This window comes from Rhinatrema bivittatum, chromosome 2 (assembly GCF_901001135.1).
Source record: "Rhinatrema bivittatum chromosome 2, aRhiBiv1.1, whole genome shotgun sequence".
In the NCBI taxonomy this organism is placed as follows: Eukaryota; Metazoa; Chordata; class Amphibia; order Gymnophiona; family Rhinatrematidae; genus Rhinatrema; species Rhinatrema bivittatum.
In genome coordinates this window covers 750,512,863-750,530,983 of record NC_042616.1, presented here as the reverse complement: position 1 = coordinate 750,530,983, position 18,121 = coordinate 750,512,863, and the positions used below count along the sequence as shown (strand labels likewise).

The following is an 18,121-nucleotide window of genomic DNA, read 5'->3' as shown; positions in this document are numbered from 1 at the left end:
TGAACATCGATCCCAGCGATGGTCTAAAGAAAAGTGGCTGAGATTCTACAAGTAGGCAAAGAGGATTGCCCAGGAGAACATTTGTCCCCGGAGGATTTGTTGGCTGTACGTTTTTTGCATGGTTGACAATCACGAGGCATCCATAGGTAAACTTGACTTTTGGTGTAGTCTGCTTTGTTCCTTTGGAATTTCTTGAATTTAAGAGCCTTGAGATCTTTGAAATCTTAACGGAATTTCTCCAGATTAAGTTTGAAGCGGGCCAACTGTGAAGTAAACAAATCGATAGGCAATTTGTTTTTAAGATCCAATTGAATAGTGACCTGATCCTGTAGAGAAGATGGTACCTATTTTGTAGTTTCCATAATCAGAATCAAGTCAAATGAGCACTTGTTGAGAACTTGATTCCATTGGGTGAATTTTCTAAATGCTATTCCAATTCCTTCCATATGTAGAGACCTCAAGAAATTTGGCACATTCTACAATATTTGATCAAAGTTGCAGCATGAAGTTTTGTGTGGGTAGTGCATTTTTTGCAGCATAACTATAGCAGACAAGATATTAAATTAACTTCCATCGAAGCAGAGTCAGAGGAGCTTCAGTGAACAGAGATTGAAAATCTTGTTCAGAGTAACTGAAAGTATCATCCAGTACCAGAGGGGGGGCTTCCCAGCACTTGTAGTCTCCAAGCTTAGTCATTTTATTGCCTTTTTTTTTTTTTTTAAATAAAAGGATTTTCTTACTGTGTATGGATTTGGACAATTGTAACTTTTCTCACATCCTCTGCTTAGCTGCTGAACTTTTGGCTGTGCAATGTACCATAGTCTCTAATATTGTATAAATTTGAGAGTTGCCTACAGTATATGTAAATTCTTAATACATGTCTAACGTCATTTTCTCTTCTTTTTTAGATCCTATAAAGACTGCACAAGGGTCCCTTTCACTAAAGGCATATAGACTGACTCCAAAACTGATGGAAATTTGCAAAGAGAAAGATTTCTCTGCAGAAGGGTAGGTTTATAAAATGTGAAACTTTCTGCTCAACAGTTGCATTTTTGTATGAGGATAGAGTAAATGGAATTGAACAAGCAAGCTTAATATTTCAAGGGTCAAAGGTGAGACAGCAGTAGGTAATGCAGCAATCTAAGGGGACAGGTGTCAGAGTTGAGGGAATAACCATGATATTTATTTTGAGCCTACTAAATGAGTGCATTTTAACTTACTGGTGGAGGATGCAGACCATATACAAGAGCTTCAGTGATGTCACTTATCTGATTTTCCTTATCTAGTGGTAGTTATTGGTCAAATGAGGAAAGAATATATAATCTTTATTTTACAATGTTCATGTAAATGATGGCAATGATTAATTCCAAGAATATTGCTGTCTAAATGGCATGGTGGTTAAATTACATCAAGTGGCAAAGAGCATAGTAAAATTGAACTTTCTGTGGTTGTCAGGTCTTGGCTCCAGCTGCAGAGCAATATAGCAAAGTCATGTAAGTTGTTGATTTGGGGAGAGGACAGTATCTTCATACATTTCTGCCCTTATCCTTTTCTGTACATGTTCTCACTCACCTTCCCTCACGTACTCAGAATGTGATAGCAAAAAGGTTCTGGATTTAAGCAGTTAAATGTTCAAGCAAAAGCTTCACTAGTTTTGGTAGCTTAGATTATTCCAGAGCTTAGTGGCAAGTCATTTGGAATGGAGGAGGACTGCTGAATATTTAATTAAGTATTGGAAAATTCTATCCTCATCTACTCAGGATGCTACAGAACTTAAAAGACAACAAAGAGTGACTTGGATATGGAATTATCTCATTTCTACTAGTGCAATTGGGATATATCTTTAACACTGTACAGCAAAACAGGGCAGATTGGATGTGCCAGTTGGTCTCCTATCATTTATTATGATACTATGTACAAAAGTGACACAACTCTGCAACAATATTGTTTGGATAAGTTCTTGGAGGAGAACTCCATTAACTGCTATTTCCTAGCGTGTAGCAGATGGACTCAGGACCAGTGGGTATAGTGTACTCCTGATAGCAGTTGGAGACGGATCAGATTTCAATCTGACGTCAGCTCTAGTACATATACCCCTGCAGGAAGTGCAGCTCTTCAGTATTTTCCGTCTCCATAGCAGTTAGGGACTACCTGCACGCTCTCACAACGTTAAGAGTAAATTCACCGGAGAAAAACCCAAAATAAGAAGAAATCCTACCTCTACGGATGAGCCCCGCTCTCCTGCGATGGCACCCTCTGGTCCCTCCCCCAATTGAGAATTCCCGAGGTGATTTCCGCGATCCCTCGGAGGTAAGCCTCGGTCCGGCGGCCGACCCTCGGCGGGGACCTAGCCCCCGATTTCGGGTGCAGCTGAGAGGCAGCGGGTGCAACCTTGAGCGCGGCAGTGAAGGTATGCCCTCTCCCCCCCACAGCCGGAGACCGCCCGGAATGAAACTGGGAAGCGCCGAGACAAGGTAAGGTAGAAATAAGACTCCGGTCTCCGAAGCTCGAGGAGTCGCACAGGTCGCTGGCCGGGACCAGTGCCACCGGGTTGATCCGCCCTAGCAGGGCTAGACCCTGGTTAGATCCAAGGGTCTAGCCCTGGATCTAACCAGGGTTGTCATATTGTCCACGTGGTCACCGACACCATTTTGATCTGCTCGCCGCCCAGTTCGCCACTTTGATCCGTGCGCATAGTGGCGAGCCGTGCGCACGAATTCCTTGTACGCACAACGTCGCACGCTCAAGTACTGTGCGCACAAGATATGCGCGTAACACGTGCTCACTGTGCCGGGCGCATAACTGTGATTTGTGCGCACACTAGTGCGCACATCCTGAGTGCACACCCAATCTACGCGCACATCTCCGACGCACTGGGGCGCATAACAGATTTTACACGACTATACCCATGGCACCACGGAAAAGGAGCTCAAGGCTCAGGACATCTGCCCAGCATGCCACATCAGAGCCGCACAATACGAAGAGGCCAAAGCCCTGTGTATCCAGTGCGAGGAGGCCCTGGGGGATCCAGCCCCAGCCGGGTCCAGGTTCTAGCTACTTAATAAGTACCCCGGACCTAGTGAACCCCAGCGGGACACCCCTTCAAACAGGACCCCCCAGGGACACAGCGCCTCCTAGCTTAGACCCAGCATCCATCTCCTGGGTGGAATTCTTCAAAGGCCTGCACACCTTCGTTCACATGCAGACGGAGTCTCCGATAACACGACCACAGCCTCCACCAGAGGACCCTTACACCCCCAGCCCCTCTAGGCCCAGAGAAGTGAATCCTCCACCCAGAAGCCCCACCTACGGGGACACGGACAACTCGGAAGAGGAATCAGAGCCCCTGGAGGAGGGGGAACTCCCTCCGGGGACAGAGCCTCACCGGACCATGAGGCGCTTCTTCAACAAGGATGAGCTTCCAGACCTGGTCACCCACAGCCTGAAGGAGCTTGCTATCCCGGGCACAAGTACCTCAGGGGAACCTAAGACGAATCCCCTGCTAGAGGGACTCCGTCAGACCTCCTGCCATTTCCCTCTGTTACAAGCCGTCCAACAGCTAATTGACCTGGAATGGGTTGCCCCAGAGTCTACATTCAAAAGGGGACAGGCTCTGGCAGCCATGTACCCTCTGGACCCGGCGGCCAAAAGACCTTCTGACATGCCCAAAAGTGGATGCCATGGTCTGCGTGGTCTCGAAGCGCACTACTGTCCCAGTGGAGGGAGGTGTAGCGCTCAAAGATGCTCAAGACAGACATTTGGAATCCATCCTCAAACAGTCCTTTGACGTCACCGCTATGTCCCTACAGATAACGGCCTGCTGTGCAGTGGGGACCCATGCCTGCCTATCACAGACAAGGAGCAACACTCCTGGGGAGGCCATGGGAACCAGCAGTATCATTCCTCGTGGATGCTGCCTCCGACCTGGTGCACACCGCAGCTAGAGGAGTGTCATCAGCTGTGGCAGCCAGGAGACAACTCTGGTTCCAAAGCTGGTCGGCTGACGCGTCTTCCAAAATGAGACTCACAAGAATGCCCTTCAAGGGATCCCTCCTGTTCGGGAGCGAACTAGAGAAACTGGCTAACAAATGGGGCGAGTCCCCGCTGCTGCGGCTACCAGAGGACAGGAATAAGAGAAACCAGCGACCCTTCCCCCGATCTTCCAGGGGCAGAGGTTCACAGCACTTCAACCCATACAGAAACTTTTATCAAGCGCCTCGTCCTACAGGCAAGAACCAGTCCTTTCGGAACAAGCACAACAAAAGGGGAACCAGCTCGGGACCAGGCCCCAGCTGCACCCCACAATGAGAATCAACCGACCCGTCCAAAGGAAGAAGCCATAGGGGGCAGACTTGCCCTATTCTACCAAAGATGGTTCGTGATAACTTCGGACAAGTGGGTCCTAACCATCATTCGAGAGGGGTACTACCTGGATTTCCTCCGAACCCCTCCGGACAAGTGGAATCCCCCTGCCACGACCCCTCGAAGAGGGTGGCAGTGGAAGCTACACTAACCAGATTTCTAGCCCTAGAGGCCATAACCCCAGTGCCTCCACAACAAATAAATACTGGGCATTATTCCATTTATTTTATCGTCCCCAAGAAAGAGGGAACGTTCAGGCCCATCCTGGACCTCAAGTCGGTCAACAGTCACCTGAAGACCCCACGCTTCCGCATGGAAACCCTCCACTCGGTAATAGGGGCAATACAACTGGGAGAATTTCTCACATCCCTAGATCTGTCGGAAGCCTACTTACACATTCCGATCCATCAAGAACATCAGCGCTTCCTACGCTTCAAAATCCTGGACCGTCACTACCAGTTCCGGGCACTACCCTTCGGGTTAGCCACAGCACCCCGGACGTTCACCAAGATCATAGTGGTGGTGGCGGCAACCCTGAGGAAAGAAGGAATCCTCGTGCACCCTTACCTAGACAGTTGGCTGATCAGGGCGAAATTCCCAGAGGAAAGTCACCAGGCAACCAACAGAGTAAAAACTCTACTGGAGAGCCTCGGATGGTTGGTCAATGCAAACAAAATCTGTCTGCAGCCCTCGCAGTCTCTAGAATACTTAGGAGTCCGATTCGACACCAAACACGACAAGGTCGTCCTGACACCGACAAGGAGATCAAAACTGATGAACCAGTTGCAAACCCTGCTGAGCGCACCTCGCCCCACAGCATGGGATTACCTGCAAGTCCTTGGTCTCATAGCATCCACACTGGAAGTAGTGCTATGAGCTCGAGCTCACATGAGGCCACTACAGCCCTCACTTCTATCCCGATGGAATCCACTGTCCCAGAACTACACCGTACGTCTACAGCTCCCGGGCAGAGTTTGGACCCAACCACGATGGTGGCTACAAGATGGCCACCTGAGCCAGGGAACAAGACTATCCTCACCGACCTGGATACTGTTCACCACAGATGCCAGCTTACGAGGATGGGGAGCACACTGCAAAGAGCTAACCGCCCAAGGGCAGTGGAACACAGAAGAGTCGGGATGGAACATCAATCGCCTAGAAGCCCGGGCAGTCAGACTAGCCTGCCTACGGTTCAGTCACAGACTCTGAGACAAAGCGGTCAGAGTAAAGTCGGACAACGCCACAACAGTGGTCTAATCAACAGTCAGGGAGGAACCAGAAGCCAACAGGTGTCTCTGGAAATAGACCCCCCTAATGTCATGGGCAGAAGTGAATCTCCAGGAGATCTCAGCCGTCCACATCGCCTGGAAAGACATCACGGCGGGTTACCTCAGCAGTGAAAGTCTAGACCCAGGGGAATGGAAGCTATTGACCGCAGCGTTCCAACTGATAGTGAACCATTGGAGAACACCAACCATGGACCATCTGGCAAACCGGTCCAACGCCCAAGTGCCCAGTTTCTTCAGCTGCAGGCGGGAACCTCAGTCCCAGGGAATCGATACCCTGGTACAGACCTGGCCACAGGAGACTCTGCTATACGCCTTCCCGCCGTGACCACTATTGGGAGCAATCATTCACAAGATAGAACAACACAGGGGACCAGTACTTCTGGTGGCCCCAGACTGGCCAAGAAGACTGTGGTACACAGACATGCGAAGACTACTGACAGGGACCCCCCCTGCCACTGCCTCCACACAGAGACCTGCTCCAACAAAGGCCAATCCTCCACGAGGATCCAGCTCGATTCTCTCTTACGGTCTGGCCATTGAGAGGGCTCGCCTGAGGAAGAGCAGATACTCAGGGGCTGTAATTGACACCCTACTCCGAGCACGCAAGTTCTCCACATCTCTAACATACATAAGGATTTGGAGAATATTCGAAGCCTGGTGCAAGGACCACGACATCATACCACGCTCAGTCAAAAATTCCTGCGATCTTGGAATTCCTACAGAACAGCCTACAGAAGGGATTGTCCCTCAACTCCATCAAGGTACAGGTGGCCGCATTGTCATGCTAAGGAACCGAGAGCAAGAGCGACAGCATAGCTTCTCACCCGGATGTTTCCCGCTTCCTGAAAGGAGTCAAGCACATCCGACCACCCCTAAAGTGGCCAGTACCTCTTTGGAACCTCAACCTGGTCCTAGATTTCTTAGCAGGAGCCTCCTTCAGACCTCTCTGTGGCCTATCTCTTCGACTATTAACATTGAAGACAGTCTTCCTGCTGGCAGTTTGTTCAGCCCGTCGTATATCCGAGCTACAAGCACTGTCCTGCCAGGAGCCGTTCCTCAGACTCATCCCGGGAACCATCCAGTTACGCACAGTTCAGTCGTTCCTCCCCAAAGTGGTGTCTAACTTCAATCTCAACCAAACCATCTCGCTACCATCGCCAGATGAGCATAAGAATTCGGAAGAGGCTCGAAGTCTACGCCACCTCAACATCGGCAGACTCCTATCCAGATACCTGGAAATGTCTGATCCCGTACGAAAAACGGACCATCTATTCGTCCTTCACAGCGGGAAGAGGCAAGGGGAAGCGGCCTTGCGAGCAACCATAGCCCGCTGAATCAAAGAAGTCATCAAGGCGGCCTACGTAGAAGCAGGCAAGCCGCCGCCTCTACAAGTCAAGGCCCTTTCTACAAGAGCCCAGGCAGTGTCCTGGGCGGAAACCGCCGAGATCTGCAGGGTGGCCACATGGTCCTCCATCCACACCTTCTCCAGGTTTTACCACCTGGATGTTCAGGCTCGGGAGAACATAGCATTCGCAAGGGCAGTACTAAGTGGGTCACGGGCAGCCTCCCACCCGGTTCGGGAGTAGCTTTTATACATCCCATTGGTCCTGAGTCCATCTGCTACACGCTAGGAAATGGAGAAATTACTTACCTGATAATTTTGTTTTCCTTAGTGTAGACAGATGGACTCAGCATCCCAACCACAGCTGCCGTTACTCATGGAATTCTCGGGGGACATCCCCGGGAGCGAGTGATTCAAGGGTAAGCCATGCTTTCCTTCCTCTAGGACACCCATCCTACCGGGTGTCGACGTTAACTGGGTAGGGGCACTGGCGGTCTCCAGCTTTAGCCAATTCAACCAGTTCAAATTAGCCAAGTTAACAGAGTTATAAGTTAATCAAGTTATTCAGGTTATGAAGTTATTTAAGTCATTCAATTTAGCCAGTCACACGTATATCCACAATGCTTTTCGAGGAGAATACTGAAGAGCTGCACTTCCTGCAGGGGTATATGTACTAGGGCTGACATCAGATTGAAATCTGATCCATCTCCAACTGCTATCAGGAGTACACTATACCCATTGGTCCTTAGTCATCTGTCTACACTAAGGAAAACGAAATTATCAGGTAAGTAATTTCTCCATTAATCAAGTTTACTTAGGGAATAGCCACTGCTATTAATTGCATCAGTAGCATGGGATCTTCTTGGTGTTTGTGTACTTGCCAGGTTCTTGTGGCCTGGTTTGGCTTCTGTTGGAAACAGGATGCTGGGCTTGATGGGCCCTTGGTCTGACCCAGCATGGCAATTTCTTATGTTCTTATAAATTGCCATGTGTCAGACTGGGTTTGATTCAGAGGGAAACTTCTGATCAAAAAATTATTTTTTAAAAAGCCCAAAATTGAAAGCATTGTAGATGTGGAATATATTGTGCAGTCCTTATTTGCAAAATCTCTGTGCTTTGTCCATAACCGCCAGTTAATCTAGTAAAGCAGCTTCAAAAGATAACAGTATGCTCAATTTCTCAAGTAAAGGAATCATGAAGGAAAAAACAGAGAGATTACTCTTTTATATAGATTACTAGTGAGACACCTACATTGAATATTGTGTTCAGTTTTGTAGGCCATACCTTTGAAAGAACATTAAGAGGATGCAAGTGGTTCAGAAAAAAAACTACTAAAATGGTACATTGCCTACAATACAAATTCTGCAAAGAAAAGCTTAAACCTCTAAATGTACTTGCTGGAAAAATTAAAGGATAAGGGGATAGGCTAATGATATTAACATATTTGACAGGATATGGTAATGTACAGGAAAGAGGAAAATTCCTTAGGAAGAAGATTCAAGTACAAGGGGTCATGATCTGAAAGTGCAGGGAAGAAGGGTCATAGGAAACAGAAAATATTACTTTAGTTTACTAAGAGGGCAGTGGATATCTGGAACAGCCTATAAGTAGAGATAGTCCCATCCAAAACCATAATGGAATTAAAACACACTTGGGGCAGACAAAGCACATTGATAAGGTCAGGTACAGTGTAAAAGATAGATGAAATGAGGGAGAGAGCTTGAATACTTGTTCAGACATATATAAATTTACAGGACCAAAGGGGGACAATTCAAGCCAATAGGCAGTGTAGAGCAAGCTAGCTGGATCAAGTTTCCAAAAAGGCTGGGGTATCTTGCACAGAGGAGCCATGATTACAGTACAAACAGCAGCAGTGTGACTGCATTAAGCTTCCAAGAAGGCCTGGGTACCTGTAGAATCCAAGAAGTCCATATTCAAAGGCATTTAGCCAGCTATCTCTGGAGTTAGCTGGCTAAATGAATATTTGGGAAGGACCCAAAAAGCACGAAGGAAGGCGATCTATAATAGCCGTCAGGATGAAAGAAAAGAAATAGATGCCTGTAGTCTTAAAACAATCCTTTATTGCAGTGGAGACACAAGGGTAGCCCGACTCTGGCCGAGTTTCGCCGTTTCAAAACGGCTGCCTCAGGGGCTTACAATAATCTTCTTGAATTCATTAGTTATATATCGACTAAGAATATAATGTGATCATATAAAGAGCTGTATGATCTCTTATGTTGCGTCTTGACATCATGTTTGCCTTTGCTAGTGGAGTTCTGCTATCGCGAATGCTTCAAGACGCAACATAAGAGATCATACAGCTCTTTATATGATCACATTATATTCTTAGTCGATATATAACTAATGAATTCAAGAAGATTATTGTAAGCCCCTGAGGCAGCCGTTTTGAAACGGCGAAACTCGGCCAGAGTCGGGCTACCCTTGTGTCTCCACTGCAATAAAGGATTGTTTTAAGACTACAGGCATCTATTTCTTTTCTTTCATCCTAAATGAATATTTGGGCACTTAGATGACTAATAATATAGCTGACTAGAGTTTAACTGGCTAAATTGAGGGTTTTCTGCGGTATAACTGGAAGGAGTTGTTAGCTGGCTATGTTAGCAGGCTAGCTCTGATATTCAGAGTTAGCTGAGTAACTTAGCTGGCTAAATCTGTTTGAGCCAAAAAAAGTCCTAAAGTTAGCCAGTTAACTTTGAGATAGCTGACTATATTCAATAGTGTGGTTATCTGGACTGTCTGAATATAGACGTCCTCTAGTTATAACCCTATCAGCAGGGAAGAATATTTGGTGAAGCCTAAAGAGACAAGTAAAGCAGTCCAGATAGCAAAGTAGATGAATGTATTGCTAGAGAGGTAAAGTGAGGTGATAAAACATTCTTAAGATATGTCAGAGAAAGGAGGAATGTTAGATGTGGTATTGTAAGATTGAAAGGAGACAAGATGAAGAAAAAAAAATAGTTCAGTTCAGTGTTCACTAAAGAAGACCTTGGAGAAGGACCACTGCTAATTGACAAAAGTCCAGATGGTTATGGTGGAACTATCAAAGCTGAAAGTGGATAAAGCCATGGGGGCCTGATGAAATACATCCCAGGATACTAAGGGAGCTCAGAGGTGCTGCCAGGTTCACTGAAAGGCCTGTACAAGTAATCTTTGGAGACTGGAATAATAATGCAAGACTGGAGAAGAGGGATTGTGGTCTCACTTCATAAAAGTGGAAGTAGAGAGGAGGCTAGAAACTACAGGCCAGTTAGCTTTACCTCGATGGTATGAAAATTAATGTAGAACTTGCTGAAGTAAAGAACACTGAACTGTCTACAATCCAGTGGGTTAGAGGAATCCGAGGCCACATGGTTTTACCAGAGGAAAGTCCTGTCAAACTATTCTGATTGATTTTTGTTTGATTGGGTCAATAGAGAATTATATTAAGGATGAGCACTTGGTATGATTCACCTGGATTTCAGCTAAACTTTTGATACAGACCCACATAAGAAGCTCATGATTAAAATGAGCAGCCTGGAGTGGTGGTGGAATGGATTAGAAATTGTTTGACTGATAGAGGACAGCAGGTACTGGTAAATAGAACTCACTCTGAGAATACTGACCTGCAGGAAAAAGGTCATTGAGTTCTCATTTGGAGTTGGAGATCACATCTCAAAAAAGATAGGGATAGGATAGCAGCAATCCAGAGAGGCAACCAGAATTGTGTGAGGTCTGACCAAAAGAGACATGCTTTAGAGTAGAGATGGGGATATGATACAGACTTTTAAGTTCCTGTAGGATATTAATGCACAAGAATCAAACCTTTTCTGATGGAAAGTAAGCTGTGGAACTAGGGGTCATGATATGAATCTCCAAGGAGTAGGCTCAAACAATATCAGAAAATATTTCTACAAAAGGGTGGTGAATTCATGGAGTGCGCCTCCTGGAAGAAGTGATGAAGAGAAAAATGGTAACAGAATTCAGAAGGGCATAGGATAAACAGAGGATCCCAAATAGCCAGAGGATGGAAATAAAGAAACAGGGTAACCTGTAGAAACTCTTGGAGTAACATTTCTGCATGGGATAACCTGCACAAGAGTATCAGCTACAACCCTAAATAGATGGCATGGGGTTGGCCTGCATGAAGCAGTGGTTACAGCCCTAAACAGGGGTATCCTGCATAAAGCACAGTTAGAAACCTAAAAACATTGCTGGGCAAACTGGATGGATCATTTTGGTCTTTATCTGCTGTCATTTACTGTGTTATCAATGAGCATGTGGTGGCAGGAAGTTTCAGACAATAGTTTTGGTGGCTGGTTTATTAGAATGCTTCATGGTAAGACACAAAAGGAGCCTGGGCGTTGAATTATACAGGAGGATTTGTAAGAACCAAAAAGGAAAATGGCGACATCTGAAATAGACTGCCAGCATAGGTGGTAATATAGATATAGGGGATAGTGGTAGGAACAGGGGTGAGAGGGTAGATAAGACATGGGCTTTGTAGCTGGTGTTGGTTTAAGAGAAGAAGACAAGGAGGCAGAGTAGATGGGTTAATTGTTCCTTATCTGCTGTCTCCGATTATGTCACAGGTTAGAACTGTAAAACAGCAGTGAAAACACAGAAAACTGTGAATTGTTTCTGTTCACTTTGAAACATTAATCATGTCCCTGTTCAGTATCTTGAGAGCTATATTGTTTGTCCAGTTTTGAAACAGTCATTGATGTTTGAGTCTCCAGTGTGTCTTAACTGGCATAATCATATTGCAGCTTTGCTGTACAAGAGCCCAAGCCAAATACAAGATTAGAAACATTGGGAGAAAAATAATGTATCGGTATGCTGAAAATGATGTGGTTATGGTGACACTGTGATATCTTACAATTGAAATATTGTTGTTTTTGCAATGTTAAATTGACCTGGGCTTTTCTCTAACCACCAGTGAGTGAATACTTTTTTTCTTTAAGTTTGTCGTTTCTGTTTTTGTATATTGAAGTTTATCATTTCCCATAGAGACTGCTGTGGTTTTCCTGAAAGAGCTAGAAAATCAGGTGGCTAAGCATAAAACATTTAGTGTGCACGTTTCAGAATTCACTTAGCAAAGGAAAACAATTACTTTGGAAAAGCTAGAATGGAGCTTTGACCATTGTGCAATGTTCCCAAACACTTACACCTTATGAAAGTCCTGTCTTTCGGATATACAGAATGGATAAAACCCTTTTTTGGGCAGGTAACTTAAGAACATAAGAAATTGCCATACTGGATCAGACAAAAGATCCATCAAGCCTAGCATCCTGTTTCTAACACTAAGTAGATCCCATGCCTCCGCTGCCAGCAATAGCAGTGGCTATTTCTCATGTCAACCCGAACAATAGCAGTCAATGAATCTATCCAAACCTTTTTTAAACCCAGCTGCACTAACTGCATTAACCACATACTCTGGCAACAAATTCCAGAGCTTTATTGTGTGTTGAGTGAAAAAGAATTTTCTTCAATTATTTTTAAATGTGCTACATACTAACTTCATGGAGTGCCCCCTAGATTTTTTATTATCCAAAAGAGTAAATAACCAATTCAAATCTACCCGTTCTAGACCTCTCATGATCTTAAAGACCTCTATCATATCCCCCCTCAGCTGTCTCTTCTCCAAGCTCAACAGCCCTAACCTCTTTAGCCTTTCCTCATAGGGGAGCTGTTCCATCCCCTTTTATCATTTTGGTCACCCTTCTCTGTACCTTCTGCAGTGCAACTATATCTTTTTTGAGATGCAGCGACCAGAATTGCACACAGTACTCAAGGTGTGGTTTCACAATGGAGCGACAGAGGCATTGACATTTTCTGTTTAATTCATCATTCCCTTCCTAATAATTCCTAACATTGTTTGCTTTTTTGACTGCTGCAGCACATAGCCGATGATTTCAAAGTATTAACCACTATGCTGCCTAGATCCTTATCCTGGGTGGTAACTCCTAATATGGAATCTAACACCATGTAACTATAGCATGGGTTATTTTTCCCTATATGCAACACCTTGCACTTGTCCACATTAAATGTCATCTGCCATTTGGATGCCCAATCTTCCAGTCTCGCAAGGTCCTCCTGCAATTTATCACAATCCGCTTCTGATTTAACTACTCTGAATAATTTTGTATCATCTGCAAATTTGATAACCTCACTCTTCATATTCCTTTCCAGATAATTTATAAATATATTGAAAAGCACCAGTCTAAGTACAGATCCTTGAGGCACTGCACTGTACCCTTTTCCACTGAGAAAATTGACCATTTAATCCTACTCTCTTTTTTGTCTTTTAATCAGTTTGTAATCCATGAAAGGACATCACCTCCTATCCCATGACTTTTTAGTTTTCTTAGAAGCCTCTCATGAGGGACTTTGTCAAACGCCTTCTGAAAATCCATGTACACTACATCCACCGGTTCACCTTTATCCACATATTTATTAACCCCTTCAAAAAATGAAGCAGATTTGTGAGGCAAGCCTTCCCTTAGGTAAATCCATGCTGACTCTGTTCCATTAAACCACGTCTTTCAATATTTTCTGTGATTTTGAATTTTAGAATTCTATTTTTCCCGGCACTGAAGTCAGGTTCACTTGTCTATAGTTTCCCAGATCGGCCTTGGAGCCCTTTTTAAATATTGGGGTTACATTGGCCACCCTCCAGTCTTCAGGTACAATGAATGATTTTATTGATAGTTTCCAAATTTTAACTAATAGATCTGAAATTTTAGAACCTTGGGATGCATTGCAACCGGTCCAAGTAATTTGATACTCTTTAATTTGTCAATCTGGCCTACTTCCATAGTTGTGAAAGAACACAAAAATGAAATGTCAGATCTATTAGTTAAAATTTGTAACCTGTCATTAAAATCATCCATTGTACCTGAACACTGGAGGGTGGCCAGTGTTTGTTTGGGTAATTGCCAGGTACTTGTAGCCTGGATTGGCCACTGTTGGAAACAGGATGCTGGGCTTGATGGACCCTTGGTCTGACCCAGCATGGCATGTTCTTATATGCAAGTTACCCTGTGTGTTCTTTTAAGGGTAGTAATTGTCGCTCCGTGCAGGTTACCCCCATGCCTTCTGTTAAGGGTAGTAATCAAATTGTTAGTTTCTTTATAACAATGAATTAAAATATATGTTTTTACTTCATAGATTAAAGAAAGCAAACATTGCTTTTGAGCACATGTTTGAAGAAGTGCCAATCGTAATTAAGAATTCTCACCTAATCAATGTCTTACTGTGGGAGCTGGATAAGAAGTCAACTGTGGCAGATAAACATGAACTGCTTAGTCTGGCCAGCAGGTAAGTAACCATCAGTGTAATGCTGCTTGATTTTAAACACTTTTGTTAGTAGCTAGAAACATAAAGGACAACAATAGCCACACAAGTGTAAGTGGTCATTAGACCGGCACCAAGATGGAAAAGCTCTCTAAACTCGGAAATCCCAAAATGGTTTTCTGAGCATGCACAGGCATTCCCACACAGCCACCACCACTGCATGAGTTTCCTCCGTCCTTTTTTGTACAAAAGGGCACATTTTTTTCACCCTCTATCAAGCTGCTCATTGAAATTTTTCATAATTTAATCGAAATGGCTTTTTTTTCTGCAAGTCTCCCAAACATATTTTTATATTTGGTGGTTATAAATTTTCTTAACAAAATTCAGTTTGGTCTCATTTCAGTATTCTTCACTATGGCGGACAGCAAACCAGACTTTACAAGATGCCCCATTGCTCCTCCAAATTGACTATGTTCCACCATCACAACTACTGTTTGCTGTTTGGGACTGTTGCATGATGTATTAAACTGTGCTGCTTGTGCCTGAATCTCCCCCAGGGTCAGAAGATCTAGAGGCTACACATTAAACATTCTTACGTTCTCAAGCCTCTGAATCAACTAAAAGGAAATCATCGCCAGCTGAGGGACCATCACAAAAATCAAGAAGGCAAGAGTCTTCTCATGTTAAGCATCAGGACTTGGAGAAATCTCCATGCAGGGTCTATGCCCCCTCCAGTAAAAATAGTTTCCCTGTACGTACCCGGATCAATCCAGATCATGGGTTGAGCCTCCTGTCCAGCAGATGGAGACAAACCAAAACTGAAAGAGTATCCTATATCAGGACAGAGCCTACCATGCAGCCCTTCAGTATTTGTCTGTCTCCAGCAGATGCCAGGCAGCTCACCCTGCAGTTTCCTTTCCTTAGTAGCTTGCCCTTACCCTGTGGGGTTCTTTCTTCTTCCTTAGGTCAAGCTCAAGCAAGTATTTAATCTATTATTAATTAAAAAGAAATTTAAAAAAATGAAGAACTCTGTATTTAGGGAGACAGTTTTTGTCTCCCTCGCTCTTGGGGGGCCTAGGGGAGCTTGCCCCTTGAAAATCCTTCAGCCTAGGCCCTCTCCCCGGTGACCAGCGTAGTTTGGGGCGATACTGGTGGTCCAGTCACTCCCCCTGCTCGCACTGCCTTGCCCTGAGACGTTCATTCCTCGGGTGCCCTGACAGGGATGCTTAATTCCCCTGTTTGATTAAAAAAAAAAAAAATAATAAAAATAAAGATATACAGGAATATTTAAGAAATTGGAATTTTCAGGTCATAAAAGTTGAAGGCAGTACTTTCAGACGCGGGAGAGTGCAGGGTTCGATCACCTGCACTTCTCCCCCGGGGCTTGTCGGCTCAGCTGATTTTTTTTTCTCTCACTCGTGCGGCTCTCTGCCTTGATGCCACGTTCTCATTTCTGTCTCAATTGCGGAGAGCCGGCCTTCCAGCTCTCACGCGATGTTCCAGCTGCTTGCCGTGTGGGGAGGGCCCCTCCTCGTCAGCGCCGAAGACTGCAACCCGGGGACGTGCTCCCCGGCGCATGGCAAGGCCGTTCCCGGCTCCTCAAACCGCGGGAACGGTGGCCATTTTGGGTGTGTGTGCTGATGCCGATTCAGGAATGCAGGCAGGAGAGGAGGATGTTTTCCCATTATCACCCCCCCCCCCCCCCCCCCGGAAAAGAAAAAAAAACCCCGTGGCCACTTTTTCTTTAGATTTTTGTGCTTTTAATGCACAAATCTTATCTGGCCAGCCTGCAGGAAGAGGTTGACCCCCACTAAGCCGCCCTCCTTCCAAGATCCTTCGGATGCCCGCTCCAATGCATCCCACTGTCCTGGATGGGCAAGGCTCTGTTCAGGTTCGAATGGTGCTGGGGACTCTCCTTTCCCCGGAACCACCGCAGCCTCCCGCGGATCCAGTCCAGGACCCGGAGTCGGATCCCCCTCGACTGACCCCTCCCCTGGAGGGAGATGACCCCCGAGTTCTTCACTTGTTCCAATGTGACGAACTGGAGCCGCTCATTCCTTTTATACTGCAGGAACTTGGGATCGATGCCCCTCCGGAGGATTTGGTGACAGCCGCGATGCCAGATAATGGGTACCCGGCCCTGGCAGGGCTCAGGGCACTTCCGCGCACGTTCCCTTTTCATCCCAGGCACAAGCTACTTCTCTTAAGGGAATGGGAAGCTTCCAAGACGGGTCTCCAGGTAGGCAGAGCTATGGACGAGCTCTATCCCCTCCCCGAGGATTGCCTGGAAATGTTAGATTCCTAAGGTGGATTCTTCCGTATCAGTGCTTACCCTGTGGTAGGAGCCACAGCCTTGAAGGATTTCCAGGACCGCAACTTGAATTTTATCTTATGCGGATCTTCAAGGTCCTGGCCTTGGGATCCGGGCGACTATCTGCAGAAGTCTCTGCAGCGGGCAAGTCTCAGGTGGGTCCAACAATTGCTCAGCACCCGGGATCTCCCGTCTGCAGAGGCAGAGCAGGCTGAACGCTTGGAGTACGCCATTGCGTATGGAGCGGATGCCCTCTATCATTTGCTTCGTGTGCAAGCCAAGGCAATGGTCTCCGCAGTGTCAGCCAGACGTCTTATCTGCTGCGCAATTGGTCCGCGGACTCTTCTTCCAAGGCGCAGCTGGGCACACTTCCTTTCAAGGGTAAGTTGCTTTGGGGAAGACCTGGAACAGCTTATTAAATCCTTGGGGGAGAACAAGGTCCATAAGCTGCCGGAGTCTTTTTTCCGACACGTACCCATTTTCTGGGGCCAACGCCATTACAATAGTAGAGCCCGAGGTTCCTTCCCGAGGGGAACCTCTTCCAGGTACCAGTCCTGGTCCCATTCCTTTCACGGTTGTCGGGCCTTCCGAGATGGAAACCCACAACATTCGGCCACCAAGTCCGCTCCCCAATGAGATGGGCCAAAATCACATCGGATTAGTAGGTTCTCGAGGTCCTAGAACACAGCTACACGTTAGTTTGCCCGGGACCTCCCGGATCTCTATCTAGCATCTCCCTGCGACCGCCTCAAGCAGTCTGCTGTCTGCCAGACCCTCGCCAGACTCCAGGAGCTCGGAGCTCTAATCCCGGTGCCCGTGGAGGAGCAAGGCGGCAGCCACTATTCCATCTACTTCGTTGTACCCCAAGAAGGACAAGTCTTTCTGCCCCATTCTGGATCTCTAATGGGTCAACTGAGCCCTCAAGGTTCCTCATTTCCAGATGGAAACCCTGAGAGCGGTGATATTGGTGGTTCACCCAGGCGAATATCTAGCCTTCCTCGACTTGTCAGAGGCCTATCTCCACATACCGATTCAATGCGTACATCAGAAGTATCTCCGCTTCAGCATCCTGGGCCAGCACTTCCGGTTCCGGGCTCTACCCTTCGGTCTTGCTACTGCTCCATGTGCTTTTACCAAGGTCATGGTGGTAGTGTGGGGGCACCTCTCCACAGAGACGGGTTCTGGTTCATCCTTATCTGGATGATTGGCTCGTGCGGGCCAAGTCGCCAACTCTCTGCACCCTAGCGGTCGACTGGATCCTTTCTCTTCCCGGATGCATGGGTTTTGGTTTCTTTGGTCGGTAGATGCTTCGAGCGGGACTGTCTCGGTCCCACCCTCTTTAGGGAAGCTTTGGTATATCCCATGGTCTGGACTGATCCGGGTACGTACAGGGAAAGGAAATTTAGTTCTTACCTGTTAATTTTCGTTCCTGTAATACCACAGATCAGTCCAGACGCCCTCCCATGTTTTCCTCGATCTATCCGCTCGAATTTCTTTCCTTTTCTCCGCATGACTCTGCATGAT

General features: G+C 46.2%; 1 protein-coding gene across 1 annotated transcript in view; it reads left to right on the top strand.

Annotated features, from left to right (window-relative positions):
• The window catches only part of EIF3H (eukaryotic translation initiation factor 3 subunit H), a 327,223-nt gene that overhangs the window by 283,816 nt on the left and 25,286 nt on the right, over positions 1 to 18,121 (top strand). The window contains exons 4-5 of the mRNA XM_029591919.1: positions 909 to 1,008; positions 14,161 to 14,310. Of these exons, the coding sequence (XP_029447779.1) occupies positions 909 to 1,008; positions 14,161 to 14,310 (250 nt within the window). The remainder of the gene's footprint in view (positions 1 to 908; positions 1,009 to 14,160; positions 14,311 to 18,121) is intronic.